Source organism: Eleutherodactylus coqui, chromosome 7 (genome assembly GCF_035609145.1).
Source record: "Eleutherodactylus coqui strain aEleCoq1 chromosome 7, aEleCoq1.hap1, whole genome shotgun sequence".
NCBI classification, from domain to species: Eukaryota; Metazoa; Chordata; class Amphibia; order Anura; family Eleutherodactylidae; genus Eleutherodactylus; species Eleutherodactylus coqui.
The window spans coordinates 37792054-37807819 of record NC_089843.1 but is presented as its reverse complement, the minus strand read 5'-3'; the positions used below and the strand labels follow the sequence as shown (position 1 = coordinate 37807819).

The window sequence follows — 15766 nt, the reverse complement described above, 5'->3', positions numbered from 1 at the left end:
TTGTCTGCTGCCCTTATGACAATATCATAATTCTTACTTAATGCACTCAAAGAATGCCTTTCCACAATGGTTAAGTTCTTCATAATGATGCATTGCGCAATATATTATGTAGAACACTGTGGAGCGATACATAATGTTATCATGCAATGCTCCTGTATACCGAACCCTCCTTTGGAGGGATATAATGTACATATCATTTGTGTTTTTGCTGCACAAGACATGCCTTGGACTCCATCTGTCACCACCAAACAATCCCATACCATCCACTATTTCATTACACTGTAAGCAACCTTCTGTTACATTTGTGCATCACCAAAATGTCAAATGAAGACATAATGACGTCCGCTATAGACGAACATAAATTATATATATATATACACACACACACACACACAACTAGCTGATAAGCTGATATGCTGATATACCCGGCTTCACCTGAGTTAATTTGGTACTGGTGTTCATCTGGTGTTCAGACGGGAAATCTTATGAAGTCGTGGTTACTTTAGAGATACCGAAGAAAAAAATATGTTCAGTATTTTGCATGGTTCTTTGCGTTACCCAGAAAACACCACGTGGAGGTAACCATGCGACGTTTCCTTCATATAAAATGAGATCAGGAAGTGAGAGAATTAGATTCCGTACGTAAAATTTGGACGCCAATTCTTTTGCACTTAGAATTGAATAATCGAGTTCGGACCCATTAGCTTTTCCTATTTATGGCATAATCAATGCTCGTGTCAAATGTCATGTTTCTACGACACCGGGAAGTGAAAGAATTAGATTACATACGTAAAATTTGGGCGCCGGTTCTTTTGCACTAGAATTGAATAATCGAGTGGGGACCCATTAGATTCTCCTATTTATGACATAATCTATGCTTGTGCCAAATTTCATGTTTCTACAACATCGGGAAGTTGGAGAATTAGTGGCGAGTCAGTCAGTGAGTCAGTCAGTGAGGGCCCTCACTGACTCACTCACTCACTCACTCGTCAAAAGTTCTCCAACTTCCCGATGTCGTAGAAACATGAAATTTGGCACAAGCATAGATTATCTCCAATATAGGAAAAGTAATTGGGTCCCAACTCGATTATTCAATTCTAGCGCAAAAGAATTGGCGTCAAAATTTTACGTACATAATCTAAATCTGTCACTTCCCAATGTCATAGAAACTTAAAACTTGGCACAAGCATTGAATATGTCATAAATAGGAAAAGCTAATGGGTCCCAACTCGATTATTCAATAAGATGCGCAAAAGAATTAGCGTGCAAATTTTACGTACGGAATCTAATTCTCTTACTTCCCGGTGTCATAGAAACTAGAAATTTGGCAGGAACATTAATTATGTCAGAAATAGGAAAAGCTAATGGGTCCCAGCTCGATTATTCAATTCTAGCGCAAAAGAATTGGCGTCAAAATTTTACGTGCGGAATGTTATTTTTTCACTTTCCGGTGTCATAGAAACGGGAAATTTGGCACGAGCATTGATTATGTCCTAAATAGGAAAAGCTAATGGGTCCCAACTCGATTATTCAATTTTATGCGCAAAAGAATTAGCGTCCAAATTTTACGTGCGGAATGTAATTTCTTCACTTTCCGGTGTCATAGAAACAGGAAATTTGGCACAAGCATTGATCATGTCATAAATAGGAAAAGCTAATGGGTCCCAACTCCATTATTCAATTCTATGCGCAAAAGAATTAGCGTCCAAATTTTACGTACGGAATCTCATTTTCTCACTTTCCGGTGTCATAGAAACGTGAAATTTGGCAGGAGCATTGATTATGTCATAAATAGGAAAAGCTAATGGGTCCCAACTCCATTATTCAATTATAGCGCAAAAGAATTGGCGTCGAAATTTTACGTGCGGAGTGTAATTTTCTCACTTTTCGGTGTCATAGAAACGGGAAATTTGGCATGAGCATTAATTATGTCATAAATAGGAAAAGCTAATGGGTCCCAACTCGAATATTCAATTCTATGCGCAAAAGAATTAGCGTCCAAATTTTACGTGCGGAATGTAATTTCTTCACTTTCCGGTGTCATAAAAACAGGAAATTTGGCACGAGCATTGATTATGTCATAAATAGGAAAAGCGAATGGGTCCCAACTCCATTATTCATTTCTATGCGCAAAAGAATTAGGGTCCAATTTTTACGTACATAATCTAAATCTCTCACTTCCCAATGTCATAGAAACGTGAAATTTGGCACGCGCATTGATTGTGTCATAAATATGAAAAGCTAATGGGTCCCAACTCGATTATTCAATTCTATGCTCAAAAGAATTAGCGTCCAAATGTTACGTACGGAATCTAATTTTCTCACTTTCCGGTGTCATAGAAACGTGAAATTTGGCACGCGCATTGATTGTGTCATAAATATGAAAAGCTAATGGGTCCCAACTCGATTATTCAATTCTATGCTCAAAAGAATTAGCGTCCAAATGTTACGTACGGAATCTAATTTTCTCACTTTCCGGTGTCATATAAACGTGAAATTTGGCACGAGCATTGATTATGTCAAAAATAGGAAAAGCTAATGGGTCCCAACTCGATTATTCAATTCTAGCGCAAAAGAATTGGCGTCGAAATTGTACGTACGGAATGTATTTTTCTCACTTTCCTGTGTCATAGAAACGGGAAATTTGGCACGAGCATTGATTATGTCATAAATAGGAAAAGCTAATGGGTCCCAACTCCATTATTCAATTCTATGCGCAAAAGAATTGGCGCAAAATTTTATGTGCGGAATGTAATTTTCTTGCTTTCCGGTCTCATAGAAACGGGAAATTTGGCATGAGCATTGATTATGTCATAAATAGGAAAAGCTAATGGGTCCCAACTCCATTATTCAGTTCTATGCGCAAAAGAATTAGCGTCCAAATTTTACGTACATAATCTAAATGTCTCACTTCCCAATGTCATAGAAACATGAAATTTGGCACAAGAATTGATTGTGTCCTAAGTATGAAAAGCTAATGGGTCCCAACTCGATTATTCAATTCTAAGCGCAAAAGAATTAGTGTCCAAATTTTATGTACGTAATCTAATTCTCTCACTTCCTGATGTCATTTTATATAAAGGAAACGTCGCATGGTTGCCTCTACGTGGGGTTTCCTGGGTAACGCAGAGAACTATGCAAAATGGTGAACATATGTTTTTCCGGTATCTCTAAAGTAACCACGACTTCATAAGATTTTCCGTGTGAACACCAGATAAACACCAGTACCAAATTAACTCGGGCGAAGCCGGGTATATCAGCTAGTCTATATATATATATATGCACTGGAACATAAGGAAAATAACAAATACAGAACAGGAAACACTCTCCCTAACCAACTTTACCTTAGTGGACCTTAAAGAGTAATTCTCCCAATAGGGATGGCCCAATGTCTTCAACCTAAGGAACTAGCCTGCCCATAGATGGAAGATAGGGAAGAAAGCTTAGCAGATGGAGATGCTAACAGGAATAGTAAAAGACATATCTGACAGAAGTCTACTGTCAAACCAACACCACGGACAGTACAGGGTACAGGCATCCATTGTTCAGGCGTCTGCCCACCAATGGATAGGGGAATCAGACAAAACTTGGCTCATGTGTCCATCAACCAACATACGGGTGGCAGCAACCAGGATTCAAACAAGACAGGACTTAGACCAAACAGCCAGAGGTCCCTACAGCAAGCATGCATATAGCAGAATAACCAGCACCCATGTGAGGGCAGGACCGGAATAAATACACATCCATTATGGACGATTAGCCGGCTAGGGAAAACATCTCACTGTCGACCAATAGTCCACACACTACAGAAGATACTGAAACTTAGAAGGGAAAAGGGGAACATAAGACACTGACAGACAACACCCAAGGGAACTTCTGCAGTAACAGGTAACACCCAAGGGAACTTCTGCAGTAACAGGTAACACCTAGGGATTTCCAGCAGACAACACCTCAAGGACTTTCTGCAGTGACAGGAAAGAGGCATCCAACTGCACCTAAGTCATATTCACGTGAACCAGGCTGATGTAGAGATGTCACCTCAGTTCCCCTACCTGATGGCAGCTGCCATGCTGCAACACTTTCCACCCACATAAACCAGTCTATAACTATCCAGTTAACCCTGTTTCAAGAACTCTAAAATGGTTCCCTAACCCCCTACAGACCGGGGTATCGAGACTAAAATGTCCCAGTGCACATACACTGCCCTCACCAGAAACATACATATTGCCATTAAAGCTGACACCGACACTCCTAACTTGGTCAGCGGTGACGCATTCATTGTCTCCCCTGCTTCTCTATAAATATAGATCATTATGAAAACCCTTCCCCAATGCAATGGGATCAGTGCACTATGTAACGTCTATGGAGGCCAGCACAACTGTCCCCGCGTTTCTTGTCAGACACCATAGTTATAGGAATAGTTATACAGTATTACTCACGTGTTGGAAGCTGATGAGAAGAATAAACTCCTTCAAACTCTTCCGCCAGTTCACCATGCCCACATTTCTTCAGCGCTTCTATAAAACATGTCACCCAGTTGTCCCGTCCTCTCAGACTGAGATAGAAATCTATCACTGAAGACATGTTGCCCTGATTCCTCACATAGGCATTCAGCTTCTCCTGTAAACATACGTACAGTACTGTATATTACATCCATGGAGTTATATGAACGCTCAGCTACTGCATTTTACAAACATGACCCTATGACAATGCTTCCTGCTCCTCTACTCTGGCAGCTTAGTGTTGTCATAGGGTCTCGGAATTTTAACAAATTTTTTTTTTCGTTCCTTTACCCCTGCTAGGAAAGTTAACCTCTTCCCGACAGCATATATTATAATGTTATCCTGCAGTCATGGAGCGAGCTTAGATGCTCCTAGAGCTACCATGTATAGATGCCTATCAAGCATGATTAAGCAACATTAAGAAACTTACAAGAAACATTAAGAAACGTATACAGAACAAGAGACTTTCAAGTTCAAGTCCCTCGTGGGAACTTAATAAAATGTAAACAAAAGATTTATTAACTTTTTTTAACAGTAAAAAAAAAAGTAAAATATAAAAATTTCAACAAAACCCCCTTTTCATATGTTGTCCATTAAAAAAAATCTAAACAATTAAAAATACCCATATGTTTGGTATCGCCACGAATGTGAAGGTACAAGCTACTAAAACATGACAATATTTATCCGCATAGTGGAGGCCGTAAAAAACAAAAACCGCAAGGTACAAAATGCCATAATTGCAGGGCTTTTTTTGCTATCCGAGCTCCCAATTGATGACTAGTGAAAGTTCAAGTTCTCTGTGGGGACTAAATGAAACATGTAAAAAAATATTTAATAACTTATATTTAATAGTAAAGAAATGTTAAAAATATTACGAGTTTAAAAAATTGCCCATTAAAAAAAATCTAAAAAGCCCCAAATGTTTGGAATCACCCGTTACATAAAAGTACAAACTATTAAAACATCACAGCATTTATCCGCATAGTGAAGGCCATAGAAAAAATCCCGTCTCCCAAAAAAATTCAATAAGGTCACTCACTTGTTCAAACGGGAATCGGCTCGTCTAAAAGGACCTTTAGGCCTCCTTCCCACGAACGGATTTCCGCCGCGTAATTCGCGGCGAAAATCCGCTGCGTTGCCCGCAGCTATTAGGTTCTATTGAACCTAATAGCACAATGCTCACGATGCGTAATTCCACCGCGGAATTACGCACCGCGATTTCTCCCGTCCTCACCCGCAGCATGCTCTATTTTCTGCGGGTGAGGGCGGGCTGTACGCACTGACGGCTTCCATTGCAGTCAATGGAAGCCGTCCGTTCACGCTATCTCCCGCTGTAACCAGCGGGAGATAGCGTGAAAAAACGCTTTCCCGCCCACCGCCGAGCGTCATATGACGCCAAATGACGCGGTCCGGCCGCGTCACGTGACACGGCCGGCCGTGCACGTGACACGGCTGGTGACGCGAGGGCGGTGGGCGGTGACGGGCGGTGACGCGCGGCGGTGGGCGGGGAAGCGATTTCACGCTATCTCCCGCAGGTAAGTATAGGGGCTCTGGGGGGCGCCGTGACGGGCTTCACAGCGGAATATTACGCTGCGGAGCCCGTCACGCTCGTGGGAAGGAGGCCTTAGGGGGCCTTCACTGAGGTGGAATTAGCCCGCAATCTGCACCATAACGCGTGCTAGATTCCGCACCACAATCAGCAGGGCCATCAAAATCTGCTTGTTTTTTGTGGGGCGAGTTGTATTTTTTGATGGTATCCTTTAACATACCATACAATGTAACTTGTTAAAAACTTTTGATGTCAGAGCGACACGTCAAGAGTTTTGATCAGTGGAGGTCTGAGTGTTGAGATCCCTGCTGATTGCTGAAATGAAAGGCCTGCAGCGCACACCCAAGCACTGGGTCACTTCCGCTATCTTACCTGTCTGTCTGCTCCCCTTGGCAGCTAAAGGAGGATGCATAAATGTCTATTGAAGTCTATGTGATAGTCCTCAGCTGCTTAAGGAGCCGACAGGCAGTGAAGACAGCTAAAGTGGCACAGTGCTTCATTGCAGCTCCTTCGTTTCAGCATTCAGCAGGGGGTCTCCACACCCACACTGACCAAACTTTTTTGACAAGTTGCTCTGTTTTAAAAAAGTTCAGTTACTCTTTAACCCCTTAAGGACCAAGCTGTTTTGTACCTTAAAGGGGTTGTCCCGCGCCGAAACGGGGTTTTTTTTTTATTCAATAGGCCCCCCGTTCGGCGCGAGACAAACCCAATGCATGTGTTAAAAAAAAAAAGTTTAGTACTTACCCGAATCCCTGCGCTGCGGCGACTTCTTCCTTACCTTACTAAGATGGCCGCCGGGATCTTCACCCACGATGCACCGCGGGTCTTCTCCCATGGTGCACCGTGGGCTCTGTGCGGTCCATTGCCGATTCCAGACTCCTGATTGGCTGGAATCGGCACACGTGACAGGGCGGAGCTACGCGATGACGCGTAGAAGGGGGCGGAGCCAGGACACCGCTCGTGCCGAGACCCAAGAGTAGAGAGAAGACCCTTCTGCGCAAGCGCGTCTAATAGGGAGATTAGACGCTGAAATTAGACGGCACCATGGAGACGAGGACGCTAGCAACGGAACAGGTAAGTGAATAACTTCTGTATGGCTCATATTTAATGCACGATGTACATTACAAAGTGCATTAATATGGCCATACAGAAGTGTATACCCCCACTTGCTTTCTCGGGACAACCCCTTTAAGGACCAGACACTTTTTAGGGATTTTACCTATGTGGCGGTTTTACTGCTCTTTTTTTTCCTTTAGCTACCAAAATTATTTTTGCTGCGTTTGTTTTTCCGTGACATATAGGACTATTTTTTTTATATCTTTTTCACTGACTTTTTTTCCCGTTTTTTAGTTTTATTGGGGGTAAAAAGCTAAAAAAAAATCGTTTTTTTAACATTTATAATTTTTTTTAAAATTATTTTTATATTTACACTAAAATAAAGTATGGGAATGGGTTCCTCTATTTATTTCGGACGTTTTGATATATAGTATGTATGGTTTTGGTTTATAGGGCGCATACGGCGACGGTTTTTGTTGGCGTCTGCTTTGTGTTATTCTCTTTCTTATGTATGTATTGTTGTTTTATTCTGTTATTTTGTCTGACTGATGTATGTAATTGTGTTTTTTACTATCTGTGTCCCCCATGACGTCATATAAGACCTCTGGGGGACATTCACATTTTTTTTTCCTTATTTGACACTTTCCCACTGTAGCTGGGGCGTCCATAGGAGCCCTAGTTACAGGGGAAAGCCACCCCTGTGGTGACATTAGTCACCTGCAGAGCTGCCAGGGTCTAGTCTGACCCTCCAGCTCTGCACTAGCAGGGAATCCTGGGAGGTCACATGACCCCCCGAGGCTCCCGTAGTGAAAGACATCTTACTTTCACTTTCCCCATACAGTGCTCAAGCACTGTATATCAGGGAAGCAGAAGGCAGGAAGGGTTAAAAACCCCTTATGCCTTCTGCTCCGGGTTATCAGCTGTCACTAACAGCTGATAACTAGAGATGAGCGAACACCAAAATGTTCGGGTGCTCGTTATTCGGAACGAACTTCCCGCGATGCTCGAGGGTTCGTTTCGAACAACGAACCCCATTGAAGTCAATGGGCGACCAGAGCGTTTTTGTATTTCGCCGATGCTCGCTAAGGTTTTCATGTGTGAAAATCTGGGCAATTCAAGAAAGTGATGGGAATGACACAGAAACGGATAGGGCAGGCGAGGGGCTACATGTTGGGCTGCATCTCAAGTTCACAGGTCCCACTATTAAGCCACAATACCGGCAAGAGTGGGCCCCCCCCCCTCCCAACAACTTTTACTTCTGAAAAGCCCTCATTAGCATGGCATACCTTTGCTAAGCACCACACTAGCTACAACAAAGCACAATCACTGCCTGGATGACACTCCGCTGCCACTTCTCCTGGGTTACATGCTGACCAACCGCCCCCCCTCCCCCCCACAGCGCACACCAAAGTGTCCCTGCACAGCCTTCAGCTGCCCTCATGCCACACCACCCTCATGTCTATTTAGAAGTGCGTCTGCCATGAGGAGGAACCGCAGGCACACACTGCAGAGGGTTGGCACGGCTAGGCAGCGACCCTCTTTAAAAGTGGCGGGTCGATAGCCCACAATGCTGTACAGAAGCAATGAGAAATAGAATCCTGTGCCACCGCCATCAGGAGCTGCACACGTGGGCATAGCAATGGGGAACCTATGTGCCACACACTATTCATTCTGTCAAGGTGTCTGCATGCCCCAGTTAGACCGGGCTTTTTAATTCATAGACACAGGCAGGTACAACTCCCTATTGTGAAGTCCCTGTGGCCCGACAGCATGGGTGGGTGCCAGGAAGCCACCGGCGGTACATAGAAATATCCCATTGCATTGCCCAACACAGCTGAGGTAGTAATGTCGTGCGTAATACAGGTGGGCTTCGGCCCACACTGCATGCCCCAGTCAGACTGGGGTTCTTTACAAGTGGACACATGTAGGTTAAACTCCCTGTGGACCCACTGCCTGGGTGGGTGCCAGGAAGCCACCGGCGGTACATAGAAATATCCCATTGCATTGCCCAACACAGCTGAGGTAGTAATGTTGTGTGTAATACAGGTGGGCTTCGGCCCACACTGCATGCCCCAGTCAGACTGGGGTTCTTTAGAAGTGGACACATGTAGGTTAAACTCCCTGTGGACCCACTGCCTGGGTGGGTGCCAGGAAGCCACCGGCGGTACATAGAAATATCCCATTGCATTGCCCAACACAGCTGAGGTAGTAATGTCGTGCATAATGCAGGTGGGCTTCGGCCCACACTGCATGCCCCAGTCAGACTGGGGTTCTTTAGAAGTGGACACATGTAGGTTAAACTCCCTGTGGACCCACTGCCTGGGTGGGTGCCAGGAAGCCACCGGCGGTACATAGAAATATCCCATTGCATTGCCCAACACAGCTGAGGTAGTAATGTTGTGCGTAATACAGGTGGGCTTCGGCCCACACTGCATGCCCCAGTCAGACTGGGGTTCTTTACAAGTGTACAGATGTGTTAAAAACTCCATGTGCACCTACAGCATGGGTGGCTCCCTGGAACCCACCGGCGGTACACAAAAATATCCCATTGCATTGCCCAACACAGCTGAGGTAGTAATGTCGTGCATAATGCAGGTGGGCTTCGGCCCACACTGCATGCCCCAGTCAGACTGGGGTTCTTTAGAAGTGGACACGTGTAGGTTAAACTCCCTGTGGACCCACTGCCTGGGTGGGTGCCAGGAAGCCACCGGCGGTACATAGAAATATCCCATTGCATTGCCCAACACAGCTGAGGTAGTAATGTCGTGCGTAATACAGGTGGGCTTCGGCCCACACTGCATGCCCCAGTCAGACTGGGGTTCTTTACAAGTGTACAGATGTGTTAAAAACTCCATGTGCACCTACAGCATGGGTGGCTCCCTGGAACCCACCGGCGGTACACAAAAATATCCCATTGCATTGCCCAACACAGCTGAGGTAGTAATGTCGTGCATAATGCAGGTGGGCTTCGGCCCACACTGCATGCCCCAGTCAGACTGGGGTTCTTTAGAAGTGGACACGTGTAGGTTAAACTCCCTGTGGACCCACTGCCTGGGTGGGTGCCAGGAAGCCACCGGCGGTACATAGAAATATCCCATTGCATTGCCCAACACAGCTGAGGTAGTAATGTCGTGCGTAATACAGGTGGGCTTCGGCCCACACTGCATGCCCCAGTCAGACTGGGGTTCTTTACAAGTGTACAGATGTGTTAAAAACTCCATGTGCACCTACAGCATGGGTGGCTCCCTGGAACCCACCGGCGGTACACAAAAATATCCCATTGCATTGCCCAACACAGCTGAGGTAATGTCAGCTGGAATGCAGGTGGGCCAAAAATTAATTTGATTACACTGTAGGCGAGGGCCCACAAAAATTGCTGTATCAACAGTACTAATGTACATCCCAAAAATTGGCCATGGCCAGCCAAGAGGGCAGGTGAAACCCATTAATCGCTTTGGTTAATGTGGCTTAAGTGGTAACTAGGCCTGGAGGCAGCCCAGTGTAACGAAAAATTGGTTCAAGTTAAAGTTCCAACGCTTTTAAGCGCATTGAAACTTATAAAAATTGTTCAGAAAAATTATTTGAGTAAGCCTTGTGGCCCTAAGAAAAATTGCCGTTCAGCGTGATTACGTGAGGTTTCAGGAGGAGGAGCAGGAGGAGGAGGAGGAGGAATATTAGACACAGATTGATGAAGCAGAAATGTCCCCGTTTTGGATGGTGAGAGAGAACGTAGCTTCCATCCGCGGGTGCAGCCTACGTATTGCTTACGTATCGCTGCTGTCCGCTGGTGGAGAACAGAAGTCTGGGGAAATCCAGCCTTTGTTCATCTTGATGAGTGTTAGCCTGTCGGCACTGTCGGTTGACAAGCGGCTACGCTTATCTGTGATGATTCCCCCAGCCGCACTAAACACCCTCTCCGACAAGACGCTAGCCGCAGGACAAGCAAGCACCTCCAGGGCATACAGCGCTAGTTCAGGCCACGTGTCCAGCTTCGACACCCAGTAGTTGTAGGGGGCAGAGGCGTCACCAAGGATGGTCGTGCGATCCGCTACGTACTCCCTCACCATCCTTTTACAGTGCTCCCGCCGACTCAGCCGTGACTGGGGAGCGGTGACACAGTCTTGGTGGGGAGCCATAAAGCTGGCCAGGCCCTTAAAGACTGTTGCACTGCCTGGGATGTACATGCTGCTCGATCTACGCACATCCCCTGCTACCTTGCCCTCGGTACTGCGCCTTCTGCCACTAGCGCTGTCGGCTGGGAATTTTACCATCAGCTTGTCCGCAAGGGTCCTGTGGTATAGCAACACTCTCGAACCCCTTTCCTCTTCGGGAATCAGAGTGGGCAGGTTCTCCTTATACCGTGGATCGAGCAGTGTGTACACCCAGTAATCCGTCGTGGCCAGAATGCGTGCAACGCGAGGGTCACGAGAAAGGCATCCTAACATGAAGTCAGCCATGTGTGCCAGGGTACCTGTACGCAACACATGGCTGTCTTCACTAGGAAGATCACTTTCAGGATCCTCCTCCTCCTCCTCCTCCTCCTCAGGCCATACACGCTGAAAGGATGACAGGCAATCAGCCGGTGTACCGTCAGCAGCGGCCCAAGCTGTCTCTTCCCCCTCCTCCTCATCCTCCTCATGCTCCTCCTCCTCCTCCTGTACGCGCTGAGAAATAGACAGGAGGGTGCCCTGACTATCCAGCGGCATACTGTCTTCCCCCGCCCCCGTTTCCGAGCGCAAAGCAGCTGCCTTTATGGTTTGCAGGGAATTTCTCAAGATGCATAGCAGAGGAATGGTGACGCTAATGATTGTAGCATCGCCGCTCACCACCTGGGTAGACTCCTCAAAATTACCAAGGACATGGCAGATGTCTGCCAACCAGGCCCACTCTTCTGAAAGGAATTGAGGAGGCTGACTCCCACTGCGCCGCCCATGTTGGAGTTGGTATTCGACTATAGCTCTACGTTGTTCATAGAGCCTGGCCAACATGTGGAGCGTAGAGTTCCACCGTGTGGGCACGTCGCACAGCAGTCGGTGCACTGGCAGCTTAAAGTGATGTTGCAGGGTGCGCAGGGTGGCAGCGTCCGTGTGGGACTTGCGAAAATGTGCGCAGAGCCGGCGCGCCTTTACGAGCAGGTCTGACAAGCGTGGGTAGCTTTTCAGAAACCGCTGAACCACCAAATTAAAGACGTGGGCCAGGCATGGCACGTGCGTGAGGCTGCCGAGCTGCAGAGCCGCCACCAGGTTACGGCCGTTGTCACACACGACCATGCCCGGTTGGAGGCTCAGCGGCGCAAGCCAGCGGTCGGTCTGCTGTGTCAGACCCTGCAGCAGTTCGTGGGCCGTGTGCCTCTTATCGCCTAAGCTGAGTAGTTTCAGCACGGCCTGCTGACGCTTGCCCACCGCTGTGCTGCCACACCGCGCGACACCGACTGCTGGCGACATGCTGCTGCTAACACATCTTGATTGCGAGACAGAGGAGGAGGAGGAGGAGGAGGAGGGTGCTTTAGTGGAGGAAGCATACACCTCCGCAGATACCACCACCGAGCTGGGGCCCGCAATTCTGGGGGTGGGTAGGACGTGAGCGGTCCCAGGCTCTGACTCTGTCCCAGCCTCCACTAAATTCACCCAATGTGCCGTCAGGGAGATGTAGTGGCCCTGCCCGCCTGTGCTTGTCCACGTGTCCGTAGTTAAGTGGACCGTGGCAGTAACCGCGTTGGTGAGGGCGCGTACAATGTTGCGGGAGACGTGGTCGTGCAGGGCTGGGACGGCACATCGGGAAAAGTAGTGGCGACTGGGAACTGAGTAGCGCGGGGCCGCCGCCTCCATGATACTTTTGAAGGACTCCGTTTCCACAACCCTATACGGCAGCATCTCAAGGCTGATGAATTTTGCTATGCGGACGGTTAACGTTTGAGCGTGCGGGTGCGTGGCGGCGTACTTGCGCTTGCGCTCCAACAGTTGCGCAAGCGACGGCTGGACGGTGCGCTGAACTACACTGCTGGATGGGGCCGAGGACAGCGGAGGTGAGGGTGTGGGTGCAGGCCAGGAGACGGTAGTGCCTGTGTCCTGAGAGGGGGGTTGCATCTCAGTGGCAGGTTGGGGCACAGGGGGAGAGGCAGGGGTGCAAACCGGAGGCGCTGAACGGCCTTCGTCCCACCTTGCGGGGTGCTTGGCCATCATATGTCTGCGCATGGTGGTGAGGCTGGTGGTGGTGGCTCCCCGGCTGAGCTTTGCGCGACAAAGGTTGCACACCACTGTTCGTCGGTCGTCAGGCGTCTCTGTGAAAAACTGCCAGACCTTAGAGCACCTCGGCCTCTGCAGGGTGGCATGGCGCGAGGGGGCGCTTTGGGAAACACTTGGTGGATTATTCGGTCTGGCCCTGCCTCTACCCCTGGCCACCGCACTGCCTCTTGCAACCTGCCCTGCTGATGCACTTGACTCCCCCTCTGAAGACCTGTCCTCCTGAGTAAGCGTTGCACACCAGGTGGGGTCAGTCACCTCATCGTCCTGCTGCTCTTCCTCCGAATCCTCTGTGCGCTGCTCCCTCGGACTTACTGCCCTTACTACTACCTCACTGCAAGACAACTGTGTCTGATCGTCATCGTCCTCCTCACCCACAGAAAGTTGTTGAGACAGTTGGCGGAAGTCCCCAGCCTCTTCCCCCGGACCCCGGGAACTTTCGAATGGTTGGGCATCAGTGACGATAAACTCCTCTGGTGGGAGAGGAACCGCTGCTGCCCAATCTAAGCAGGGGCCCGAGAACAGTTCCTGGGAGTGTTCCCGCTCCTGAGCAGGTGTTATTGTAGTGGAGTGAGGAGGCGGGGAGGAAGGAGGAGCAGCAGACAGAGGATTCGGATTGGCAGCAGTGGACGGCGCAGAACTGCGGGTAGACGATAGGTTGCTCGAAGCACTTTCTGCCATCCAGGACAGGACCTGCTCACACTGCTCATTTTCTAATAACCGTCTCCCGCGTGGACCCATTAATTGGGCGATGAATGTGGGGACACCAGAAACGTGCCTCTCTCCTAATCGCGCAGCAGTCGGCTGCGACACACCTGGATCAGGAGCTTGGCCTGTGCCCACACCCTGACTTGGCCCTCCGCGTCCTCGGCCGCGTCCACGTCCTCTAGGCCTACCCCTACCCCTCAGCATGCTGTATTACCAGTGATTTGATTTCACAGGCAGCTAATAAATTGGCGCAAGACTGCAGGCCAAATATAATTTTTTCCCTTTTTTGAAAACGAAAGGCCCCACTGCCTCTAGTGAATGAATAATCTAAGTTTAATAACTGTGCTGTTTTCCTGCTAATGTGTCACAGAATGTGAGGGTAGCAGAGTTATTAACTGTGGCAGAGCAGGTATTTTTTTTCCCAATTAAGGAAAGCAAATGGCGAAGCCAGGAGTAAAACGTAGCTGGGTGCGTCTGATTTTTACAGGTTGCACACGCAGCCGACACGTATCCACCGGCGTTAGTACGGACAGAGGCGGGACAAATAGAATTATTTTCCGTTTTTTTGCACCAAAAGGCAGCACTGCGTATATTCTATGAACATGAGAAGTTTAATAACTGTGCTGTTTTCCTGCTAATGTGTCACAGAACGTGAGGGTAGCAGAGTTATTAACTGTGGCAGAGCAGGTATTTTTTTTCCCAATTAAGGAAAGCAAATGGCGAAGCCAGGAGTAAAACGTAGCTGGGTGCGTATGATTTTTACAGGTTGCACACGCAGCCGACACGTGTCCACCGCCCTTAGGACGGACAGAGGCAGGACAAATAGAATTATTTTCACTTGGTTTACAAGCAAAAGGCCGCACTGTGTATATTCAATGAATAACAACTGTGTTGTCGCCCTGCCTACACAATTCTTTCCCTGCAGTATCAATGGAGGGTGGAATGCTCTGCAGAGGCGATTTTGAGAAGCAAAAAAAAATGCAGCACAGCTAACAGCAGCCTGGACAGTACTGCACACGGATAAATATGGCCCTAGAAAGGACCGTTGAGGTTCTTGAAGGCTACACTCACTCCTAACACTCTCCCTGCCTATGCAGCACTTCTGTCCCTAATGCCGGGTGCAACGCTCTGCAGAGCCGATTTTGAGAAAAAAAAAATGGCACTGCTAACAGCAGGCAACACACAGCTATCAGTGGCCCTAATAAGGACCTTTGGGGGGTCTTGAAGCCTACACTAACTACCAATTCTTTCCCTACAGCAGCTCCGGTATAAACAGCACTGTCCCTCATCTAACTCACACGGCATCTGAGGCGAACCGCGGGAGGGGCCGACTTTTATGTTCGGGTGACACCTGATCTTCCCAGCCACTCACAGCAGGGGGGTGGTATAGGGCTTGAACGTCACAGGGGGAAGTTGTAATGCCTTCCCTGTCTTTCAATTGGCCAAAAAAAGCGCGCTAACGTCTCAGGGAAGGAAGTGAAAGTAACCAGAACACCGCATGGTGTTCGTTACGAATAACGAACATCCCGAACACCCTAATATTCGCACGAATATCAAGCTCGGAAGAACACGTTCGCTCATCTCTACTGATAACCCGTTCCTGCCTCTGACTGATTGCAGAGGCAGGAGACTTCGAGCACCGCCGTAATTTTACTATCGGTGGTGCTCTAAGATCAGGACCAGCCGCCGTAAATTTACTGTGGCTGGTC

The 15766-nt window shown here is 47.9% G+C and overlaps 1 protein-coding gene across 1 annotated transcript in view; it reads right to left on the bottom strand.

Annotated features, from left to right (window-relative positions):
- The window catches only part of MAVS (mitochondrial antiviral signaling protein), a 39365-nt gene that overhangs the window by 17621 nt on the left and 5978 nt on the right, over window positions 1-15766 (bottom strand). Inside the window, exon 3 of the mRNA XM_066572928.1 lies at window positions 4440-4620. Within this exon, the coding sequence (XP_066429025.1) occupies window positions 4440-4620 (181 nt within the window). The remainder of the gene's footprint in view (window positions 1-4439; window positions 4621-15766) is intronic.